The sequence below is a fragment of the Lolium rigidum genome, unplaced genomic scaffold (assembly GCF_022539505.1).
Source record: "Lolium rigidum isolate FL_2022 unplaced genomic scaffold, APGP_CSIRO_Lrig_0.1 contig_9424_1, whole genome shotgun sequence".
Classification (NCBI taxonomy): Eukaryota; Viridiplantae; Streptophyta; class Magnoliopsida; order Poales; family Poaceae; genus Lolium; species Lolium rigidum.
This window is the reverse complement of record NW_025901530.1, coordinates 665404-684874: the sequence shown is the minus strand read 5'-3', so window position 1 is coordinate 684874 and position 19471 is coordinate 665404. Positions and strand designations below refer to the sequence as shown.

At 47.6% G+C, this 19471-nt stretch overlaps 2 protein-coding genes across 4 annotated transcripts; both read left to right on the top strand.

The window, feature by feature from the left end:
* Positions 1-327: 327 nt before the first annotated feature.
* On the top strand, positions 328-6117 carry LOC124682373 (disease resistance protein RGA5-like). Of its 2 annotated transcripts, none has more exons than XM_047217068.1 (3): positions 328-1230; positions 1623-2569; positions 5864-6117. In XM_047217068.1, exons 1-3 carry the CDS (start codon positions 383-385, stop codon positions 5938-5940), a joined length of 1872 nt encoding a protein of 623 aa, XP_047073024.1. In that variant the 5' UTR covers positions 328-382; the 3' UTR covers positions 5941-6117. The 2 variants fall into 2 exon arrangements, with proteins under 2 accessions (XP_047073024.1, XP_047073023.1); XM_047217067.1 differs by having other exon boundaries at positions 1623-3328.
* Positions 6118-8400: 2283 nt separating this feature from the next.
* LOC124682372 lies at positions 8401-18324 on the top strand. 2 transcript variants are annotated; one of them, XM_047217066.1, is made up of 5 exons: positions 8401-8540; positions 8639-9595; positions 17323-17369; positions 17548-17724; positions 17837-18324. In XM_047217066.1, the coding sequence occupies exons 2-5, from the start codon at positions 8698-8700 to the stop codon at positions 18128-18130; spliced, it is 1416 nt and encodes a 471-aa protein (XP_047073022.1). In that variant the 5' UTR covers positions 8401-8540; positions 8639-8697; the 3' UTR covers positions 18131-18324. The 2 variants fall into 2 exon arrangements, with proteins under 2 accessions (XP_047073022.1, XP_047073021.1); XM_047217065.1 differs by having other exon boundaries at positions 17548-17727.
* Positions 18325-19471: the final 1147 nt, after the last annotated feature.

Below are 19471 nucleotides of genomic sequence, written 5' to 3'. Positions count from 1 at the left end.
TAAGTGCTCGGAAGTTGCAACAAGTTGTCAGCTCGTACACGCTACACATAGTTTTTCGATCTTAGCGTCTTGGATGCCGCCTAACACACGGTTTTGCACCTAACACATGGTTAACATTTTGTGATTACATGGGTCTCCGTTCACACTCGCTGGGAATCTACGTCTAATGGTTTTGATAAATTATCGAGAGACAGATCTGGTGCGCAGTCTCAATCAACAGGGTTATCAAGTGATTTAATGTTAAATGTGGTGACTTAAATAGCAAACAATCATGTTCAGTTGGTGGTGATTAGGCCATAGTGATCCATTCAGCCCGCAACACTTCCACACCCATCCACACAGAACTAGCGGGGCAAACTCCGAGCTACCGCAAAGGGGCGCCATGGAGGGCGCTCTAGTGAGCGTAGCCGCGGGAGCATTGAAGCCGGTGCTGGAAAAGCTGGCCACTCTGTTGGGGGACGAGTACAAGCGCTTGCGCCGGGTGCACGAAGGGATAGAGTTCCTCACTCAGGAGCTTTCCTTCATGGAAGCTTTTTTCGTCAAGATGTCAACAGAGGAGGATCCTGATGTACAAGTAAAGCTCTGGATGACGGAGGTGCGGGAGTTGTCCTATGACATCGAGGACAGCCTCGACGACTTCATAGAACATGCTCACGACAAATCTTCCAAGCCTGGCTTCATGAAGAAGATCAAGAACTTGCTGGATAGGACCAAGGCTACTCACAAAATTGCCAAGGCCATTGAAGAGTTGAAGAAGCAAATCACCGAGGCGAGCGAGAGGCATAAGAGGTACGCGATTGGTGACTCCATCTCCAAAGTCAACAATGTAACCATTGACCGCAGAGCTCTGGCTATATTTGAGGATGTATCAAATCTTGTGGGTATTGATGGGCCAAAGAATGAGCTTCTCCAGCTGTTCAATCAAGAGATCAGATGTGAATCAAGGCACCAACAACCCAAGATGATCTCTATTGTTGGATTTGGAGGACTAGGAAAGACTACTCTGGCTCGCCAAGTATATGAAGAGCTAAAAGAGCATTTTGATTGCCATGCCTTTGTGTCAGTGTCACAACATCCAATCTTGAAGGAAGTATTGGGAACTATTTTCACAGAATTATGCAAAAGTCGATCCAAACGTCGGAAAAACAAAGGTCAGAGCTTACCACTTTCAAGCATTGAAGACGTACCACAACTTATCAGTCGGATCTTAGATTTCCTGGCAGACACAAGGTATTATATACAATCTTTTGTTTACTTTCTGTCAATATTATAAATTTGGTCAGTGAAAAACATTGAACTATTAGATTAACATAAGGGAGACAAATATGGTACAGCTAATATAAACAAATAAGCACATCTATCGCAAGATATTTAGCAAGTATTCAGACTCACTGCTAGTCTACTACAGCATCAGATTCATCATGAAATATATTTCAGTACATTTATTTTTTGTATAAACTTGTTCAAACTTGAGATGGTTTAACTTAGGACAGAAACTAGATTCTCACTTACTATGAGATGAAGGGAGCAGTTATGTATGTAACATACTTTTTATAATTGAACCGGATTTCTATATTATATTGTTTCGTCGTTCACAAACATTTTTACATTTGTTTATGCAGGTATTTTATTGTAGTTGATGATATATGGAATGAGGAAATATGGGATGTTGTTAAGCTGGCATTCCCAAGGAATGGTTACGACTGTAGGATAATCACCACGACCCGTGTGATTAATGTTGCCCAATCATGCCGTTCATCATTCAACGGTCATATATATAACATGGATCCTCTTAGTATGGTTCACTCAAGGCAATTATTTCACAAAAGACTATTCAACTCAGAAGAATGCCCAACGCACCTTGAAGAAGTTTCTAGTCAAATATTGAAAAAGTGTGCTGGTTTACCATTGGCAGTCATTGCTATATCTGGTTTGTTATCTAACAAGGAAAAAACAAAAGATCAGTGGTGTCAAGTCGAAAGTTCAATTGGCCGTGGACTAGAAAGAAATCCTACCATTGAAGCCATGCTAAAGATAATATCAATCAGCTACTTCGATCTCCCTCCTCATCTCAAAACCTGTTTATTATACCTTAGTATATTCCCAGAAGACTCTTTTATTGAGAAGAAGATGTTGATAAGGAGATGGATTGCCGAGGGATTTATTCAGAAAAAACATGGATACACACACTATGAAGCTGGAGAGATGTGTTTTAATGAGCTAGTAAATAGGAGTTTGATCCAACCTAGATTGGAGAAAGATAAATGGGATGAGGTGATAGTTTGTCGAGTTCATGACACAATACTTGAGTTCATTGTATTCAAGTCCATTGAAGAGAACTTTGTAACCATAATTGGTGTACCTGGTGTAAATTCAGACCAACATAAGAAGGTTCGTCGATTGTCTGTACAAAATAGTGGTGAGATACCGGTGGGTCTAAATTTATCTGCTGCCCGGTCACTTAGTATTTTTGGCAATGATGTGAAAGTCCCATCTCTGTTGGAGTTCAAACACTTGCGTGTTTTGGGCTTTGAATACTGCAAGCAAGTACAAGACCATCATCTTGCAGGTATAGGAAATTTGCATCACCTGAAGTACTTGAGGCTCAATCTAGTACAAATTACAAAGGTTCCGGAAGAAATAGGAAAACTACAGTATTTAGAGACACTTGCCATAAACTGTTTCTCACAAAAGGCTTTAGTTCCCTCGACCATTTCTCAACATGGACGGTTAGTCCATTTCATTGCTTACGGTTGCATCATGCCTGATGAAATTGGAGGAACCGAAGCATTGGAAGTGTTTGAAACTTCTCTTGACCGTCACCAGTCAACAGTATTTTTTGGGCGAGGACTTGGTGATCTAACAAACCTAAGGAAGCTGCGGTTGGCTGTCAGCAGTTATAAGGCTCAGAGAGAGCTGGCATGCTCGCTCCGCAAGCTGGTGAAAGCAAACCTTCGCTTTCTAGCTATTAGTCTTTCGGGAAAACTAAATAACTTGGTAGAGGAATTAAATCTCCCTGCTGAATGCAGCCTTCAGGAACTTTGGCTTTGGGGCCACTCGATCTCAAAGGTGCCAATATGGATAGGTTCACTTGTCAACCTCCAGAAATTGAGCCTCAGGTTATCAAGTCCCTGTCAGGAAGATCTGGAGATCCTGGGAGGCATTCCCGATCTGCGCTATATATTTGTCCGTAATGAACACTGTCCATCCGCAGAGCAGCTTAAGGCTGCCATGAAGGTTCTGATGGAGGCACATCCCAACCATCCCACGCTTGTGTGGCAGCAAGAGTGGAGATCCATGGCGTAAACTTCACGCTGGAGTGATTCAGGTAACAACGATCCGACCTCTTGCTTCCGCCTTCAGATTCTCCCCGGCCCTCCCGGTGCTGGCTCCGGCTCCTGTGGCTGCCTTCGCCGTGACGCTGGCTGCCCTGGTCGTTCCGGCTCCGGCGGGGCTCCGGGTCGCGCTACTCATTCCGGCTCCTCCTAGGCTCGGGCTCACGATCGTTGTTCTGATTCCGGCGAGGTTCCGGCGTGCGCTCCCTGTTCCTGTTTCTTGAGGGCAGCACGTTGTCGCGGATAATAATTCCACCATGCCCCTGAGGCCTGGTGTTTCCGGCTGGACTACGGCGGCGAGGGGGACGCGGGTAACCATTAGGCGGAGGAGAGGGGTTGCGGTACTTGTCTCGTCCAGAGTACATTGCATCCTTTCCCTTTCACGGATTTGACGGTGGCGTCTTTGATGGTACGGGGATCGGATTTGGGTGTTCCCTGGCTTTCCTTCTGCGTTCCGAGGATCCGGTTCGCGATTCGTCATCTCGATGGCGATTGTCGTGGGCGTCCTTCTGCGCAGTGGAGACGCAATGCTCCGGGTTAGATTCCAACTTGCGCGAAGTGTCTGCCTTGCTCTGCTGTTTAACCGCTGAAGCGACGAGCGTGCGTACGTAGTCGATGTCAATCTCCTCGTTACTTTTCTTCAGGATCTCTGCAGCTTTCGTCATATTGTCCTTTGGGGTTGCGAACGGCTGCTGCTCCGTTGGAGTTGCGAAGGTGATCTTGCGGGGAGCTATCATCTCACGCCGGACCTTTTCGACCTCCTGGTGAGCTTCAACGATCTTGTCCTCCCAATGCTTTCGGAGTTCCTTGACTTTTGCCAATCCTTCGTCCACCTCCTGCTCACGCTGGATGAAGTCTCCCACAAAAACTGCGGCGTGCTTCCTTTCCTCCAGCATGGCGGCTGCGGTGACCTTGAATTTCTTGGCTGTGGCCAGCAGCTCCACTCTTTTAGCTTCTAAAGCTTCTACGTCTTCGGGAGTGATGGGTTTGTTAAGAATATCCGAGCGATAAACCGCATCCATGCCTGCTTGTGCGACCATCTCTTCAGGCGACAGGAGGCTCTCCGAGGAAGAATCCCTACGGGGCCGCTCCCGCGACATCGGAGATCCGTGGTGGGATGGCTGGGGGTCGGATTGGGTGCCTGCCTCTTCTGATCCGTTTTCTCCCAGCGCCGCTACAGTTGCAAGTACCTGCTTTGGCTGGGCGAAATCAACTTCAGGCTGTTCACCGTATCCATATTCCTTCACCTTGCGATCGAACTCTTCAGTGTCCATGGATTGGGTGTCTCCGGAAATTGGGCTTAGATTTCCCAAAATTGACTCTTCAGCCGGAGTTCCGCTTTCTCCGACAGCCTCTTGCTGATCCGGAGCCACGACCTGCTCGGGACCAGCTCCGGCTTCTTGAGGGGCGGTTCCGGCGGTATGGGCCAAGAAGTGCACGAAGTGACACCTTTGCTTCTCTAACACCTGGGAGACCCAGGCGGATCTGCATTGGTCTTCCACCGTTATTTCCTGCTCAGGGGCGGATTGGGTGGGTTTTAACTTTTTCAGATCTAAGGCGGAATCTTCGCTGGGAAGTTCCTGCGTCTCAGATCGGATCTTCGCGACTGCGTCCTGCTCAGCGGCGATCGCGTCAGCGCTACTTACCAGTGGGTTTCCGTCGGAATCGACGGTTTCCCCGATGAAGATGTGTATGCCGCCAACTGGGACGATGGAGAGCTTGACGGGGTCGGTTTTAGCCGGAATCCAACACTCATCCGGAGGGACGATCGGCAGATTTCCGGCGTAAAGGACACGCCCCACAGCCGATGGTGTCGTCGTAGCTTCCCATGGCGGAACCCTCCCGGTTCCGGCCTCCAGCCGCCGCAGGCCCCACCGTGGGCGCCAACTGTCGTTGCCTAATCGACGATACCTCGGAGGAGGGATCCTCACGAGGGGGAGAAGAAGTAGGGGCCATAGGGCGGAGTGCACACGGGACGGTGGTACGCGAGTTACCCAGCTTCGGAACACCCGCACGATTACGGGACCTACCGCTGCTTGTCCGGAATTATCCGGGCGCTTTCGCGTTGTTACAATGAGTTGTGGTTGTGCCTCTAGGGCTCCCGGGATCCGGCTTATAAAGGCGCACGGATCTAGGGTTTACATGGAGAGTCCTAGCCGGAATACAAGTTGCCTAACTACGGTACAATGTCTTGCCGTGTACGTCAAGGATCCGCCTACGTGCTGGATCCGGATACTTCATGGGCCGTCACGGATCCGGCCTCCTTCGTAGGTCGGTAGAGATCCGGCTTCCTGTTCCTGGGCTGGACTTCATCCTTCAGGATCTACAGCAACTGGGCCGCCCGATGGGCCACATGCCTCACCACCATCTATGGGCCACCCGGGCTTGCCGGATCTAGGCCATGCCGTTGATATACCCATAAAGTATACCCACAACACTTTCTTAAAAAAAAATTGTTGGTTGATGATACGTGTCCTGAATCCAGCATGTAGCGTTGTAACATTTCCTTTGCCATGACTTGTCTTCAGATATAGTGCAGCATGCAGTGGGGTGGCGAAATGGAACACCAAGACGACTGGGGGAAGCCACCGAGCTGAAGTTCTAGTTGCGTCCCCAGATTTGTAGCGCTTATTTACATTTATCTGAAGCGAAAAATGAGCTTGAAGTGCTACTAGACTACTGGCAATGATCATTTGTGTTTTATATGATGTTGCTCGTCGCTATCTACTTGAGAACACGTTTGTGTAATGTTTTAAAATTTAAGTACATGAACATCACCGCTTGCTCTTCTATATTTGGATTTTGCTGAAGATTTGGATTTCGTACCTGTCAGTTCATCTATCAGCAACATGTAATGAATTCCATATGTTCTCATGCTTTTTTTACAAAATATATGCGTTTAAGGCAGATGCTCTCATTCACCGAACACTTCATACAAAAGCATGCGAATAGCCGCAGAACACTTCTGATAAGAGATGAAGCCAAGCTTACCGGTGGCATCGGGCCTACATCGAAAATATGGATCATAGTCTCTGACACCCCGTAAAATTATCAAGAACTGGTCTCTTGATATCCGATAGCGGAGGCAGAACAAAACTTTCTTGTAGACTAGATCGGTCAGATGGAACTAGTCTTCATAGAGCCAGTTGTGGCCGCCCACTCGGTTGCGCTTCAAGTTAGCCGAGCGGCCCTTCGTCGAGCCCATGTAGACTGGCATGTGCATGTCATTGTGCTCGTGGATGAGGGAGGCCGCGGCTACCATGAGCCGCGATGTCTCATTGGACTCCTTGCCGGACGAGGTGTCCACGACTTCTCTGCGCAGCATCTCTAGCAACTGCCCGAGGCCGGTCCATATGCGGGGGCAGCAACAATGGATAAATGGACAACGTAGTGTCGGCAAATGACCACCATTTGGCCGAAAAGTTTGTGAGTATCGTCGCACATTGACCGAACATCCATGTGCGTCGAGATCGGGGCCGTTGGGGGCTCTCAGCAGATGGGCGTCCAATAAGGACGAAGGTCTCCTCGGGGGGGGGGGGAGCGGCTGGTGGTGAGATAGCATCGTCACCCTAGGGATGCAAAGAAGGAAAGAGGGTGCGATTTCGGTCTTCTGGAAATCGATGTCCCTGACGGGCGGAACCGGGTGTCCGCAGCATTCAGGTGGACGCGGCTTAAATATAGGCTAGCAGGGCAGCCGGATCACTGTCGCGTGGGCTGTGAGGGCATCTCCAACCGCGCGACCCAAACGGACGCGCTGGGCCGTCCGTTTTGGGCCGTTTGGGTCGCCGCCCGGACACGCGGACAGCGGCCCGCGTCCGCGTGTCCGTTTGGGTCGCGCGCTGCGCCCAACGCGCGGACGCATCGCAAATTGGAGAAACACGAAAACAAATTTAAAAGGGCAAATTTAAACGATATTTGATTAAACATATGCCCTATTTTGGGCAAATTTAGTACATAGCCCTATTTTGGGCAAATAAAACTAACAAAAGAAGCCCCTATATGGGCTTTTAAATTTAAACTAAAATATAAACAGAAAATAAAAAACCCTCTAGGGTTTGGTCGGCGGCGCGGTGGCCGCCGGTGCGCCGCCTAGCCCCAGTGGGCGTCGTCGGCGACGTCGTCGTCGAGGTCCCCGGGCGGCGAGGCACTGTTGTGGCTCGACCGCGCCGGGGACTCCGGCCAGGGAGACCACAGGGCCTCCTCCCACGGCGAGTGGGGGTCCGGAGCCACCCGCGCCGCCTGGAGGCGCTCGCTGCCTCTCTGCCAGCCGGCGCCGCCCGGCCTCCCGGCGCCGACTCCTCCGGCGGCGGCACCTCTCCTCTTGGCGGCGCTCGCTGCTCGGCGGCGCGGCGCCCGGCCTCCTCCCGCCGCGCCGTCTCCTCCTCCTCCTCCCGTCGCGCTCGGAGGGCCCGGTCGTAGAGCGCCCAGCCCTCCGCGTCCTCCACCTCCCGCCGCGCCGCTTCCTCCATTTCGGAGGTGCGAATGGCCGCATGGAGTTGCGGCCATTTCGCCTCCTCCTCCGCCGCCGAGACGATGAGGGCGGCGAGGAGGTCCGGGTCCTCCTCCGAGGACTCGGGCTTGGGCTCGAGCAGCAGCGGCGGCGGTTGCGGCAATGCCGCGCCGCGGCGGGCGGCCTCTCCGATGTGGAGGCCGCCTCGTCGCAGCGCCGGCGGCCGACGCCGATCGGCTGCCGGGCCTCGTCGTCGTTCGCTCCGGGAGCGAACCGTCGCTTCGGGGCCATGGCGGCGGTTTTTGCTCGGCGAGTGGAGTGGGGACCGGAGTGGAGGGCCGGATCCCCTCCAATCCCCATTTAATAGACTCCCCGGTCACCGACAGGTGGGCCCAAGGGAGACGAGGCGACCGGCACGCGGACGCGAGCGGACGGCGCGTGCCATCCGCGGCCACGCAAACCTAGCCCAGATTTGGGCCGGGTTTGCGTCGTTCCGGACGCCGCGGCCGTCCGCTTTTGCGGTGCGTCCCCGCGTTGGGCCGGGTTTTTGTCCGGCTGGACCCATCCGGACGCGCGGGCGCGGGATGGGTCGCCCGGTTGGAGATGCCCTGATAGACTCAAATTTTAGCCGCGTGTAGGCAGGCCAGAAGTTGGGCCGCAGCAGAGTGAGTGGCTAGGGGATTTCGAAGACCACCTGCGCTGGCGGCGTACCTCCCGGCGGCGCTCTTCCCCGGCGGCTCCTCCATGCCTCCATGGTGCGCCCGCCCTCTTGTTCTTTTGCCGTTCCATCTTCCATGGTGTAAAGTTAGTCTTGGGGATTCTCCCCTAAAGTCTGGATCTTTTAATGGTGCAGAGCTGAGAGACGCTCCTCCCGGCTGACTCCACTCGTAACTGCGCCGCCCGCCTTGTGAGATGGAGCTGCGGTCGGAGCCTCGCCTCCGCTCGCTACCGACGCCTGGACCACCCCGTAGTCCACGGCCGCCGGGCTTCCCTGATGGAGACGAGCCGGACAGGATCAGCGCCCTTCCGGACGAGATGCTGCTCCAGATCCTCGCCCGCCTCCGCTGCGGCCGCGCCGCCGCCCACACGAGCGGCCTCTCCCGCCGCTGGCGCGGCCTCTGGAGGCACCTCCGCGAGCTCTCCTTCCGCGGCATGCCGGCCAACGCAATCAACGCAGCCCTCGACCAGGTCGCCGGCCAGGCTCTGACCTTCCTCGAGGTAGACATCCCTGAGGAGCACAGGGTTCTGGAACATGCCCGCGTCTCGGCGCTGTTCCTTGCCGCGGCGCGTCTTGCGCCGGCAGACCTCGTGTTCAGCCTCTGGGGCAACGCCTACGATAAAGATGGGGACATTCCTATCGAGATGCCCTCCTTCGAGAGAACCACCTCCATCAAGCTGGACGTGATGGACCACGTTCTAATCCCGCCGGCAGGGGCCGTTGAGTTCCCGCTGCTGGAGAAGCTGTCCATCGTCTGCTGCCACATCGACACGGCGGAGCTGGTCCGTCGGTGCCCTCGCCTGCGCCTGTTCGAGATGGAGGTTTTTCCCTCGCAAGATGTCGCCGCAAACCGTATCAAAGTCCACTCACCCACGATTGAGGACCTTGTGGTGAAGGTGGATGACGTCCAACTGCATAGCCTGGACATCATGGCCCCCGTGCTTAAGCGCTTCAGCCTGCGGGTCAACATGGCCAAGGATTTCACTGTTTCGTTCTCAGCTCCAATGGTGGAAAATATCCGGTGGGATTGCCTGTGTGAGGACGAAAATGTTGGGTTTGGTGAGAAATGGCGTCTGTGCTACCTGAAGCTAGTTTTTGAGGATGAACAGTGGGTTTCCCCACTGTGTATTTTTTTTTTATTTATTATGTAAAAGAATCCAACAAAAAACTAAACAACAATTACAAAGGTGCTAGAGAAGAGCACCTAAGAAAACATAAAAAGAAAACCTGTCTGAAAAAAACAAAAACCTCAACTAAAAAGGTTCACCCAGTCTGCAAGCCCTGCATAAGACTTCCTTTTTGCCTTGAAAACCAGGAGAGCCAACTCCTCCTTGAATAACTTCTTGCATCTATATATACTGGGGTTAATATCCTTAAAGAGAAAATCATTTCTAGTTCGCCAGATTGCCCAACAGCCAAGGATAATGATGTCCAAAGCAAATGACTTCCCAAGAGCAATAGAGAGAGAGCCAATAACCTCTATATGATAAGATGACAGCCCTGAGTGCTGAGGCAAATTCCATCCCGGGCAGATATAACGCCAGCACATGAGAGCAAAAGGGCAAGTGAAGAACAAATGAGTTCTTGATTCTGAGTGTAAAGATCCACACATGGCACAAGAATAGTCTGGCAGAAAAAAATTCTTTCTTTGCAACAGTTGTCTTGTATTTAACCTGTCTTGCAATAACAGCCAGAAGAAAACCTTATGCTTAGAATGACAACACGTCTTCCAGAGCTTCTTGATCTCAGAACACACCAAATGCTGACCAACAAAGTGCTTATATGCCTTAGATACTTTGAACTTAGAAATACTTCCAAAAACCTCCCAAGAATCAGGATCTGGACTATCAGGAAGATTAATCAAGATATCTTGAAGGGTTTGAAACTGGTCAAAAGCCTCAGTAGACAAAGGCAGATGAAAGAGCTCTGATAGATTTTCCAAGTTCTTTGCCTGATGGATTGAAATACCATCATTAACTGTAAAGGAGTACAGATGTGGAAGTTGCAAATTCATAGGCACAGTATTCCAGGAATCTGACCAGAGCAACACAGTTGATCCTACTCCAACAGAGCACTTAGCCAAACTCTTAAAGTCTGATAGACTCTTTAGGCAATCTCTCCACCAAAAGGAGATATCTCTGAACCTAGATGGAGGCAATGCATTAGCATAGTATACTTCCCACAGAAGCTTCACCCAAGGCAGATTTTCTTTATTATAGAATTTATGCAAATGCTTCATAAGCAAGCAGTTATTCTGAGAGGATAAATTCACCACTCCTAGCCCTCCTTGAGCCTTAGGTTTACACACCATTTCCCATGCAGCCAAAGGTTGGCCATGTTCCTCTAAATCCTTTCTTCTCCAAAGACAATGCCTTCTATATTTATCAAATTCCTTAATAACCCATTGATATAATCTGAGTGTACTCATATAAAAAGTTGGCAGAGAGCATAACACAGAATTCACCAATCTCAGTTTATCACCATAACTGAGGTACATTGAGCAGGCAGAGAGCCTTCTCTGGGCAGTCTGAAGGAGAGGCATAAAGAACTCTTTTGCAGGCTTGGTTGTACTTAAGGGCAGCCCAAGATATGTGAAAGGCAAAGAGCCTTTTTGACATTGAAGGGTCTGCATGAGAATCTGCAACCTTTCCTCAGAAATATTGATGGGAATCAAATTTGATTTACCATAATTGACTTTCAGTCCTGTGGCATTGCCAAATGCAATCAAAAGCTCCTTCAGAAACACCAATTGTTCCTCATCAGCAGGTAAGATAAGGAGAGTGTCATCAGCATACTGAATGATTGGGAAATCCAAAGAAGAAGATAAAGGCAGAGGCCTAGATATAAACCCATCTCTCATGGCCTTATTGACAATAGTCTGAAGGAAATCAGCAGCTAGCACAAAGAGGAGAGGGGAAAGGGGGTCCCCTTGCCTAACTCCTCTTTTACGATGAAACAAAGAACCAGGAACTCCATTAAGAAGGACCGTGAAGTAGCTGAATTAAGAATCAATCTTATCCACCGACACCATTTATGTCCAAAACCCTTGTGCTCCGTAACCCGCATAATGAAGCTGTGCTCCACCTTGTCAAAAGCCTTCTCAAAATCCAATTTGAGAATAACCAACTCCTTCCTTGATTTGTGACATTGGTGTAGATACTCATAAGCCCAAGAAAGACAATCCTGTATAGTTCTTGATTTGATAAAGCCATACTGATTTTCATGGATAAGCTGCATGATCACACTCTGCAGTCTATTTGCTAGAAGCTTAGTCAACAGCTTGAGAGTACAATTAAGGAGAGAAATTGGCCTATAGTCATTGGTGGTAGTAGCATCTTGTTTTTTAGGCACAAGGGTGATAAAACAATTATTGATACTCTCAAGACAAAGATCACCCTGATGAAACTGATTACATAGATCATAAAAGTCCTTCTTTATCACTGGCCAACACTTTCTTAAAAATTCAGCATTAAAACCATCAGGCCCAGGGGACTTGTTGTTAGGGAACTCCTTGACCACATCATCTATTTCCTTAGGTGAAAAAGGTTCCTCCAAAAAAGAGAGATCCACAGAGGAAGCAAGCAAACTAGGCATATCAAAGGTATTTGAAGTTGGAGCAGACTGGCCCAATCTTTCTTTATAAGAATCCAACAGCAATTTTGCCTTACTCTCATGAGAGGAAGCAATAGTACCATCAAAGCCTGTCAAAGAAGCAATATGATTTTTTCTCTTTTGAACAGTAGCTATAGAATGAAAGAATTTAGAATTGGAATCACCCAAAGTGACCCATTTGATTTTTCCTCTCTGTTTCCAATAAGCCAGTTGCTGCTTTAAGAGATGTGCCAGATGCTCTTTGAGGGAAACTCTAAGATCCACTTCAGAAAGGATCAGGGGTCTGAAATTCTCTACTGAGTCCAAAAGAGCAATGACAGAGTTACAGTCCTCAATTTCTCCCTTGAGGGATGAAAGGGTCCTAGCCCATTGCTTCAAAGCTTTCCTAAGAACTTTAAACTTGGCTGTGATTCTTTTAGCAGCATCAGCATAGTGCACAGAATGGGTCCAAGTCTTTTCAACAAGTGGCAGAAAACCATCTAACTGTAACCATCTATTTTCAAATCTAAAGACCTGGGATTTTGGAATGGAGGTCTGGAAGGAGATGATACAGGGGACATGGTCTGAAGTTGTCATGGCAAGAGGCAAAGCTATAGTGTTTGGGAAGGAGGTAGTCCAAGAGAGTGATGTAAAGAACCAATCCAGCCTTTGCAAAAGAGGAGCAGCCTGCATATTACTCCAAGTAAACTTTCTCCCCTTCAAAGGAACTTCAATCAAACCCAAATTACTTATAGCCTCATTGAACAGTAGCATTTCATTAATATTGCCCCCAGGTTTATTTCTGTCATTAGGTGATCTGATCAAATTGAAATCTCCAACAATTAACCAATCTACATCATCAGCTACCTGAATATTATGAAACCAGGAAAGAAACACAAGCTGCTGTGCATTCTGGCAAGGTGCATAAATATTGGTCAGTGTCCAAGCCCCATCATCTTTTGCTGATTTAAAGTCCACAGACAAAGCATATGAATTCTGAAACACACAGTCACCAGAGAGAACTGAACTGTCCCAAACAGTCAGGATACCACCAGATCTACCAATAGATGGCTGAAAAGCAAACCCATCAAATTTCCTAGGACAGAATTTTCTGATAAAGTCCAAGTCAATATTTTCTCTCTTTGTCTCCTGGAAACAAATAATATGGCAACCACTTTCCTGAATTTTATCATAGATTAGAGTCCACTTATCCTTATCATTTAAACCTCTTATGTTCCAGTTTAAAACTTTCCAAAGATAAGTGTGTATGATGTGTACTCATGGAAACACATAAGAAGATAGAAAGTCATGCATACTTCCAACAGCATGCAAGAAACCATATAGGCAGCAGCCCGAGAGGGACCAGGCATAACTCCACAGATCAGAAAACAGACCACCTGAGATGGACCAGGTGTAAAAGAGACCCAGACTGAAGCAGCATCCTGAGATGGACCAGGCTACCACAAAAAACATACAAAGCCCAACACCCTCATACCACCATATCATTTGGATACCCATATAAGCTGCAAACAGGACTGAGTGCCATACTTTAAGAAGACACATAAAGTTTAGAGTTTGACAGACATAGGGACAGAGAAGGCTACATAGCAAGATAAGGCAAAATAGAGTGACTAATCCTTCCCAAAAGCAACAGATGCAGAGCCTACATTTACTCAGCACTATCATCAGAAACAGAGTCTTCTTCATTAGAGGAGGAGACACCACCATCATCCTCAGCCACCACATCCTTGTCCTTGTCCTTGAGACCAAACTTGGAGTAGAGATTTTTCACCACATTACTTTTGAGGCCAGGGAAAGGAGGAGCACAAGCTAAACAATTTCTATCAAAGCATGTCTTCCTTCTGTACCCCTTAGACTGAGCCTGGATTCTATCACTTCTTCTAACTTCAGAAACTACCATGGGGCTTCTTTTCCTTTTATTGAAGTGAATCCTAGATGTAGAGGGGGGAACACATATCTTGGAGGATTTCTTAGGAGCTTGAGGTGTAGAAAAACCAGTCATCACTTCCTTGCAAGCCTGTTGAATAGCACAGACAGGTGGAGAGCTAGCAGGGCAAGAGGATGGCAGCAAAAACTTCATAGTTTCATGATCAGAATTCCTGGTGATAATATCCCACACCTTTGACTGCATGAGAGATGATGCCCACTTAAAATCCTCTGGAGTCATAAGCTTGCACATAAGAAATTCAACCCAATCAACTGGGACAGAAATAGTGTTATGGCAACCAGTATCAGAGGATGGATTAAAGAACTTCCTCCAAGCAATTGCTCCTTCTCTAGAGACAAAGCCAGGATCACCCTGATTATTTGGCATTAGAGCCAAGCCAATCTGAGGATTATTAGGTGGCACCATAAAAGCTCCATTGACAGAACCACCTGAGCCATCAGAAGCAGAAGGATCAGAGCTAATGGTCAGGGTGATGGAACTTTCTCCAGGAGCTGCATGATCAATGTCCATATGCTGTACTTCTGCTTGATGTTGGGGCTCAGGATTAAGTATATCATTAAGCTCAATGAAAGCCTCACCAGGCACTACATTAAGATCAATATCAGCAGGTTGTACATTCAGATTTAGAGCTGCATTGTCAGGGAATAGAAAATCAATATGTTGCTGAATATTTGCATTCTCGTCGCAAGACATTATGATGAGCATTGTCATTTTGTTGAGGATGAATCTCTAGCCCAGCATCAAAATGCTGATGATGAGGCTCCCAGGCAGGCCAGACAGGGGCAGGATCATGAGCAGCATCATGGTCTCCTGGAACAATAACAGGCTGAAAAGGTTGCACAGGCATAGGGTGAGGTGTGGACCCATCTGCAGGTGGGTCATCCTCATCAGCAGGCAGGTTGCCAAGGAGCTTCTGACTGAGAATGAAGATAGGGACAGTCCAAGATTCACCCTGAAAAGCATTCCCATCTGTGATCACACAGCTATGTGGTATATGCTGAAGATCAGCCACCCTAACTTTGACAACAGTGGCTCCATAGCAGCTAGCTTCTTCATCCCAAGCAACAAAGACCCCAAAATCCTTAACTGCCCTCTTGACATGCTCAGTGTTCCATAGATCCAAAGGATAAGCAAGGAGGAGCAGCCAACATTCTTGATTATAAGTAAAGGCCCTATGATTAATCCCCTCATTGTGGTTGACAAAGGATATAGTTCTGCCAGCAAACTGGTGAGGACTCTGATTAACCAGCCAGTCTCTATCCGCAAACGAACTCACTTTGACAAAAGCTGTCCCAATGGGGCAGCGCTGAATCATATCCAGGGTAAAACCAGACTCTCCCTCTATCAGATTACGCAGCATATTTCGAACAAGACCAAAGGGAACAACATCACCTGGTGGCGGATTGACAGTAGCAATAGCAATGTTCTCGTGCCTCGCCCTAATCCCATCTGCGACATGGTATCGGCATTGCTGCGGGCGATGCTCCACTTGAATCAACTCATACTGACCAGGGATGAACGGCGTCGGATCAACTGGAAAGTTAGCCATTGTCGTGAGAAGCTCCGCCGGCGAGGCGGACGGGGCGGTGCTACAGTGTCCTGGAGATTGCAGAGGTTGAAAAGACAGAGGAGGCGAAGCGGCCGCGGTGGTCTGACGGGAAGAATAAAGACCAAGGTCTAGATTAATGTGCTGAAAAGACGTATCAGGCAAGGCCGGCTGCACCTGAACCGTTGGATTTCCATCAGACGGACTATGACCAGATGACACAGCGAAGCCAGCAGTAGAAACATGATTATCCACAGAAAGAGATAAGTCCTTTCCCCACAAAGGCGGAATTTGTTTTTTAGGAACCCAAACTTGCCATTGTTGAACTGCAGGATCTTTCCTAGAAAGGAAGGAGAAGCAATTTGCTTTAATATGCCCAAAAGAATCACAGAAAAAACATCTGATATTATTAAAGCAATTAATCCGCCCATGCTTTGGGGACAGGCACCGACTGCATCTTGGGCCAGGCATGGGCCGGCCCGACGAGAACTCCTTTTCTGGTCCAGCAGCAGTATTTGAACTCCCGCCCAAGTTACGGAGATCTGAATTGAGCCGAGAGAAAACCTCCTTGACCGCAATCTGGGGATCATGCTTTATAGGGTACCGCTTTAGCAACAACTTGAAAAAGGCTGAAAGATCAGCAGTGAATAGCTTCAAACTGATCAAGTCAGAGATTGCCGCAATATCAGCAGAAGGAAGATTCTCCAGAGGATTTGGCAAAGAATTGTCCGCACAGTGTGTCCGAAAATGCAGAAGGATGTCATCCGTTGAATAACCAGCATTCACAAGATCTTCAAGTAAGAATCTTAGCTTCAGATTAAGAACAGCAATGAATGAAAAACGTGGCAGAAGATGAAATCCAGGGACATGCTGAACTGCTGGACCAATATCAGTAAGATTAGCACCAGTCAGGGGGCCTCTGACAACATCAGCATAAGAAGATTGCTTCGATTTAACAGTGACCCAACTGCGATCCTCCTCTTGCTGCCAAAGACGAAATTCACGCGAAGCATTCGGTCCTCCATTACCCCAAAGTAAGAAGTAAACCTTAAAATCCTTGCAGCTAAAAGAACGCAATTGATTCACAAAGAAACCCACATTTCTAGAGCAAACTGAGAAACGGAAAGAGCGATCTCTGAGATGAACCACCTGAAAATCCTTGGCAATACCTCCCAGGCAAGCACTAAGAGCTGCACTAACTGAATCTGGTTCTAATCTGAAAGAAGCTCTACCAAATGATGCCACTAACCAGACTTCCTGATTACAAAGATCCAAAGAAAAGGCAACTGGACAGTGAAAAAGACGCCAGATCTGTCTCTGAATGTCTAGCCCAGGAGATGAATCAAAACCAAGGCTATTGATCGTAGTGTTCTCCGATCGGATCCCTGATGGTTGAGGCAGACGGCAAGAGGGTGGTAAACCACGGCGGTAGCCAACATGCACACGGAAACCAGGGAGATCAACCTCCATACCAGGACCAATGGCTTCGCGATCAGCAAGATCACGACCACCAATCACCTTTCCTTGAGCCGAGAGAAGGACTAGACGATGAACCTCAGATCTGAGATAAAGGAAGCCAATACCTCGATCAGCATTACCGTTGGAGGGCCTCGGACGAGGCCAGAAAACTGCCTGCCAGCAGGAGAGGGTGTCCGCCATGGCACCCAAGGCTAGCAGGGCGAGGCCCGCCGAGAGACGACTACCTGAAGCTAGTGATGAAGGAGAATGTAGGCGTCCTACGGATGTCGATATCTTGTGAGGTTGACGGCTTCTCTCCTGAATCCTGATCTACTTTTCTCTCCATACCCGCTTTTAGTTATGTAGCACAGTCTCTTTAGTTTCCAATTTTGTTATACCATTTTCTTTGTTGAATTAGATCTACGACATGTTGCCGACTTTTATTTGTTTTCTTTACTTGACATTCTTATTCATTTGAAGGGTTGGAATTGGATGCTACCTGACCGGAGCTTTTCTCAGGAGATAGCACAGCTTCCCGCCTTTTCTGTTCTGGAGTTATATTTACAATCGAAAGACCATTGTATTGGAGCACTGGTATCGCATCTGCTTGGAGTCTGTTCCTCTATACGAAGACTCAAGGTGGTTATTGGACAATATGTGGTAATTAATTCTTAACTTTTGCTAAGAGATTCTTCAGAGTTCAGATAGACATATAAGTTGTTGGGTTTTATTAGCATCAATCATTCATAAAATGTTACTTTCCTTTCAGAGCACAGAAGGCTGCTCACCAAATTGTCCTTGTGATCAACCCCAAAACTGGAGAAATGAAATTATATCTTTGAAAGCTCTTGAAGAAGTGGAAGTTACAGGTTTTGATGGACTTGATAGTGAAGTTGATTTCCTGAAGCTTCTCTTCAGATGTGCGCCTTTGATGAAGAGCATGACCGTTGTATTGGCCCCTGAGTTTTTACTAGCCGACGAATATTGTGAAGAAATCTATAGCATCTTTGAGGCAAATCCTCATGTCAAATGCTCTGTTGATCGCACCTCTTGCAAGGGCTAAGCAGGTTCTGAATCCGTGGTCCTCAATCTGTCTTGTCTCAAAAGTTGAGTTCATGCATTTCTCTAGCCTAGTTTTACGCTGTTGCTTAAGAAACTAGATCTGTTTGATCAACATCTGCCCTCTGTCTCGGCTATCAAATGAAATGCATGTAAGACTGGTTCTTTGGTTCAGACTAACGAAAGGGATCATGACCAGATCTTAATTTTTCAGCTCTATGTGGTGAAGTTCTAGAAATTTTGCATGTTTTCATTTCGTCCACATGAGGCAAGGTTGTTAACCCTGTATCTGTTGCGGAAAATAAATAAGTACACTCATAGCAGTTACAATGTACTGCAGCGAGGCTAGAGGCACGCTCAACACATAAGAGATGGCGCTTGTACTACGTTGATTAACTCGTGCATTTCTGGGGAATGATGCATCCACAATGCAACAAATGCGCCAATTCCATAAACTAGCGAGATGACATGCATTTGCACGGTTAGGATACACTGTTTCTTATTGTTTTATTCTTAAAATGTGTGTTCGCCCAATAATCGAAACATGAAATGTGAAAATAACAAAATTGCACTCCAGTGAACTTTTTCTATTGTCAATAGCAGGTTTTTGGGAAGTAACAATAACTCAAGACTCATGTCACAAAAGCTTGCGGTTTGTGTGTAAGACCATAGACTTTTATGTCTATCTCTAGCTTTCATTTTTCCACTCATCTTTCCTATGTGCTGTTATTATCCCACCACTACTAAATTATAGGGACACTCACTGTCCTGCACGCCAAAAGAAGAGTAATGAAAAGATAAACAAGGAAAAATGGGCGCTGAAAATATAAATGGGTCTACAAACACACCTGACAAAGGAAAGTAGTTCAAAATCTCGGCGTGAAGATGTGTGCAGATTTGGACGATCTGATGGTCAAAAGTTGATTGATGGCCAAATGAGATTTCAGCTAGCATAGAATTAGGAAAAGAGAAAAGGAAAGGTATATCTAGTATCCAGTGTGGTGGTGAGCTAAGCTAGCTAGATGATGCTTGCTTGAGTTGCTCTTTAATTATCATGTGGCATCCTGCAAGCAAATTTTCGACCACTTCATGGTTGTGTTGGTCTTGTTGGTGCATTTTGTGTTGGTACTGGATCCTTTTTTTCAATCTAGCATACAGAACAAATTTAATCCTCTTCAAATTTCATTGTATCTCATTTCAGAGAGGATCAACAAAATAAATCTACCAGGTAAATTAAATGGGCACTGCTAGCGCCAAAAATACAACGGTGAACATGGGTCTATTTGGGTGAATAGCTCATGTGCAACATCTTTTCACGCTATTGGACGTAAGCAACATTTTTGCT